General features: G+C 33.1%; 2 protein-coding genes across 2 annotated transcripts; both read left to right on the plus strand.

The window, feature by feature from the left end:
• The first annotated feature begins 917 nt into the window (after window positions 1–917).
• Window positions 918–1,301, plus strand: LOC129869845 (secreted RxLR effector protein 161-like). The gene has a single exon (XM_055944438.1). The coding sequence runs from the start codon at window positions 918–920 to the stop codon at window positions 1,299–1,301; it is 384 nt and encodes a 127-aa protein (XP_055800413.1).
• Window positions 1,302–2,554: 1,253 nt separating this feature from the next.
• LOC129870874 (transcription factor MYB106-like) lies at window positions 2,555–3,953 on the plus strand. Its single transcript, XM_055945758.1, has 3 exons — window positions 2,555–2,802; window positions 2,952–3,081; window positions 3,201–3,953. Exons 1-3 carry the CDS (start codon window positions 2,670–2,672, stop codon window positions 3,904–3,906), a joined length of 969 nt encoding a protein of 322 aa, XP_055801733.1. The 5' UTR covers window positions 2,555–2,669; the 3' UTR covers window positions 3,907–3,953.
• The last annotated feature ends 888 nt before the right edge of the window (window positions 3,954–4,841 follow it).

Below are 4,841 nucleotides of genomic sequence, written 5' to 3' on the forward strand. Positions count from 1 at the left end.
CGGAAGCGAGCCTCCATTTCATCCACCCTACCCCAATACGATGTGTGACATCATCGTCAATCTCCCCGCTGCCTTGCATGATAGACCCAAGATACTTGCAACTACTTCTCTTTTGGATGGCCTGAGCACCAAGCCTAAATTCAACGACAACCTCCTGAGGTGTCTCACTGAACTTGCACTCTAAGTACTCTGTCTTTGTCCTACTCAACTTAAACCCTTTAGACTCCAAGGTATGTCTCTTAAAGAACAGAGACTGAAAGTAAGAGGCCTGAATATTTACTAGATTGAAAGTAAGAAGCCTTAATATTTACTGAAACTCAGCTTTTCTGTGTATATAAAATAAAGGAAGATACAAACTTTATATAGGCTTACAAAATACAGAAACCTCTAGTTCACTAATTTAACCACTATTCCACTAACTAAACAACAACTATCCAATAGCTCTAAACTAAAAAAAATACAGCAACATGACTGCTAACAACCCAAGTAAATAGGAAACTAATAACAAATTAAATTTGACCAGGTCATACTTTGAATCAGTCTTCAATAGAGCATAATGTATAGAATTTGAAAAAGGCTCTTTACGTACTTAAACAAGCTCCGCTAGCTGGGTATAGTCGCATTGAGGCGTACTTTCTGAAAGTTGATTTCTTAAAATGTCCATATGAGCACTCTCTATTTGTTAAAATTGGAGAATCTGAGAAAATGCTCATTGTGTGTTTATATGTTGATGATCTTATATTTATCGGGAATGATAGTGCCAAGTTTTCTGATTTTAGGAACTCTATGATGGATAAATTCGGGATGTCTGATCTTGGTAAGATGCATTATTTTCTTGATTTAGAAGTAGTGCAATCTGATGATGGGATATTTGTTTCTCAAAGAAATGTCTGAGGGAAATTTTAGACTGATTCAACATGAAGAAATGCACTCCAGTGGAGTTTGGCTTGAAGCTAAACAAAGCTAGAAGAGGAGATAAGGTAGACAACACACTCTACAGACATATTGTAGATAGTTTGATGTATCTTACTGCCGCAAGGTCCGACATCATGTATGTTGTAGGTCTTATAAGTAGGTATATGGAGATCCCAATGGAAATCCGCCTGCTAGCTACCAAGAGAAACCTTTGCTACGTACAAGGAACTAAGGATTTTGGTTTGTTCTACAAGAAGGTTGAAAAATCTAGTTTGATTGGTTTTGCTGGCAGTGATTACGCTGGAGATCAAGACGATAGAAAGAGCACTTCAGGCTATGTTTTTTTGCTAGGCATAAGGGCTGTTTCATGGTCTTCCAAGAAGTAAAAATTTGTCACTTTATCGATTACTGAGGCGAAATTTGTTGCTGCTACAAATTGTGCTTATTGTGCTGTTTGGTTGAGGAGAATTCTTGAAGAACTACAATTCAAACAAGAAAGAGCAACTACAATTTTCTGCGACAACAACTCTGCCATTAAGCTGTCAAAAAATCTTGTTTTACATGGAAGAAGAAAGCACATCGATGTGAAGTATTATTTCCCGTGAGATTTCAATAATGAAGTGTTGGGTTTAATTGATAGGTTGAATGAGAAATGGACGGAAAAAGAAGTGGAGGAAAAAATGAGTAGTCCCTCTTGCTTTATGAAATAAACATTTGTCCCATATAGGTGGTGAAAAAAAAAGGTCTCCTACTTAAAAATAGAAGCACTCCTTCATGTTGTTAAAGGGTTAAACTGAAGCCTGAGAGCTTTAAGTTTAAGGCAAATTGTTAGTTTTAATAATTCAGCTTAGTAAATTACAGTTTTGTTAGAAAATAAAATGCCTATATTTTATGTTTGTCGTAGTCTTTAGGAAATAATTTTGAAATGTGGGCTGCTAGGTGTAGTTCCTAATCTTTAGCTTCACATTATTTTGCTTATAAAGGATTGTAGTTGCAGCTCTTTAGTCATTCAGTCAAAAACAATTCCTTCGATTATATTGCCTCTCTCTTCTCTATTGTCTTTCAACTTACAAATTAATATTTCTCAATTTTGGTTTTTTTCTATCACTGTATTGCTAGTTTAAGTTAACGATACAACACAATTTTTTTAAAAATCTTTTTCTTGATATGGTAAAAAGGATAAGTAAAAATAAAAAAGTTATTTTAATATAATGAACAAGTAAAAGTGAATAGAGTGAGTAGCATATTAAGAATCAGACTGTAGTAAAGAAATAAAATGGTGTGTCCGTTGATTATTTTTTTAGAGTAATTCTTAATCAAACTGTAGTAAAAAAATAAAATGGGGTGTCAGTTTATTGTTCTTTTAGAGTAATTGCCAAGGGACTCTTATTAATTTCATTTGGTGAGCCATTTATGGTTCCCATCAGTTAATGTTTTCGAAAGGATCATTTCACTATTTTATGGACCACATGTCCACACCAGTTAAGGAATCAAATAAACATAGGTTCCATCTTAAATTTCTCTATTCAGAAACTTATCAATTACCATTTAATTCTTATAAATTTTGTGGTACAACTTTGGTCATACTATTTAATGATTGCTTCTTCATATATACTCTCACTTGTGTTTCCACATTACATCCATCAGCCATCTTATCAAAAGAAGATTTCTTTGTTAATTTTAAAGATTTCTTCTTTCACTTTCTTGCTTTTTCTTCTTATTATAAGTATTAAATTTGGAGCTAGGTAATTAAAATGGGAAGATCACCACGTTTAGATAAAAAGGGTTTGAAGAAAGGACCCTGGACACCTGCTGAAGACCAAAAGCTCTTGGCTTATGTTGAGGAACATGGCTATGGTAGCTGGAGTGATTTGCCTGTTAGAGCAGGTAACATTAACTTAATTCATTTTATACTGTATATATAAGTCAAATATTAATAATTTGTATATATACGTATATTTAACACTATATATATGAAATTTCTGACTATGCTAACATAATTTAACGTACATTTGTTTTCCACATTTGGAGTATAGGGCTTCAACGATGTAAAAGGAGTTGTAGACTGAGATGGATCAATTATTTAAGGCCTAATATCAAGAGAGGAAAGTTCAGCTCCGAGGAAGAACGAACCATCTTTCAACTTCATGCTCTTCTTGGAAATAGGTAAAGAAATTTTGATTTCCCTTATTTAAAATTCTGGCTCCGATGTTGTTTATGTTATTATATTTTATTAAGTGATTTGTGTAATAGTAACATACTGGTTCATCTCGTTATCGATCAAGGTGGTCAACAATAGCATCTCACTTGCCAAACAGAAGTGATAACGAGATAAAAAACTATTGGAATACACGTTTGAAGAAGAGACTAATCAATATGGGCATTGATCCCATGACTCATCAACCAAAGAGAGATGGTTCCAATTATAAGTCCATTGCAAGCCTTAGCCACATGGCTGAATGGGAGACTGCTAGACTTGAAGCAGAAGCTAGGTCTGTTCGAAATAGAAGCAGGTACAACAACAATAATAATAATAATCCTCAATGTCCTCATTATAATTTGCAGCAAATCCCTTGTCTTGACATACTACAAGCTTGGCAAATGTCGCGCACAAAACTACCAACTATAAAGGACATTAGTGCAATTCTTCTTGATGGTTTTCTCACAAACTCAAGGACAAAAATATGCAATTCTCCAACTCCATCTTCGTTCAATATCGAAGAAAATGTTGAGCTTGGTGAAGACCTTTGCCCATTTGAAGATATAATAACAAAAGATAATGACATCCAAACAGAATTTTCCATCACTGAGGGGTTAGCAGAGCTTTTTCCAGAATATGGTTATAGCCAAAACCCTGGAAACTACTCAAGTGAAGTACAAATGGACAATTATATGGATAGCTTCTTTACAAATTTTGAAGACAACAAGAGTAATTGGAACAACATAGCACATTTGGTCATGACTTCACCAATTGGATCTCCATTATTCTAAGTATTAAGAATTGTTTTTGATGATTGTGTCATGTTTCAAAGCTTCACAAGGATCTATTGTTTTAAGTCTGGAATATGATTTACTTTCATAAGGTTTAGACTTTCTATTGTTATAATAAGACACACATTTAAAGAGATTTTTGAGAAATAAATTGGCAAGTCATATTTTAACCAAAAACAATAGATCAGAGTTCTGTATCTAAGAATTCGAACAAAAGCAAAAGAAAGTCGAAATCAATTAATTTAGATTTTCCGATTTATCGTCGTGTAACTCGATCCTTCTCCAAAAATCCTAACAGATCGTATGCATTTTTATTTCTTTTAATCATAACCAATAAAGAGTATGATGGTGAGTTGGATGAAATCTCTTCACACTGAATAAAAAATATCCGGTTTGAGCAAGGAGAATGGAGTAGCGTAACTCCTTGTAGGGACCTTCTCCTTTAATGATATTTATGCTACGAATTTGAATTTGTCTGCAAATTAATAAATAACAAAAAAAAACATCAAGACCTTATGTTAAGTTATTTTGTATAAATGGTCTATTGGTTGAAGTGAGGTTTACATTTGATCATGAATATTTATATCAAACCTTAGTAGCCAGACTTATTCTATAGTAATATGATATGATCAATTCTTAGCCTCATTTACTCTTATAATATTCTCTTATAATAATAACTCCTGTCTTGGGGTGTTTATGGTACGATTTGGATCCGTTATTGGTTAAAATCAAAATCAAATCAATTTTGTCAGTTTTTATATTTTTAAAATCAAACCAAACCAAAAAAATAACCATCGGTTTGGTTATTGTCGGTTTGGTTCTTTTTTTTTTGTTTTTTCGCTTTTTGAAAATAATAATTTTGTTAAGAGCATACACAAACAAAGTGATTTAATTAAACAATAATAAAGTCATTATACACCAAAAATCATAAGATG

Source organism: Solanum dulcamara, chromosome 10, assembly GCF_947179165.1.
Source record: "Solanum dulcamara chromosome 10, daSolDulc1.2, whole genome shotgun sequence".
NCBI lineage: Eukaryota > Viridiplantae > Streptophyta > Magnoliopsida > Solanales > Solanaceae > Solanum > Solanum dulcamara.

Excerpts from the sequence above, each read along its gene's own strand:
- LOC129869845 (XM_055944438.1), top strand. The coding sequence starts at position 918 with ATGAAGAAATGCACTCCAGTGGAGTTTGGCTTGAAGCTAAACAAAGCT.
- LOC129870874 (XM_055945758.1), top strand. The coding sequence starts at position 2,670 with ATGGGAAGATCACCACGTTTAGATAAAAAGGGTTTGAAGAAAGGACCC. Across the intron at positions 2,803-2,951 it reads TGATTTGCCTGTTAGAGCAG|GGCTTCAACGATGTAAAAGG; the intron begins GTAACATTAACT and ends TTTGGAGTATAG. Across the intron at positions 3,082-3,200 it reads CATGCTCTTCTTGGAAATAG|GTGGTCAACAATAGCATCTC; the intron begins GTAAAGAAATTT and ends TTATCGATCAAG.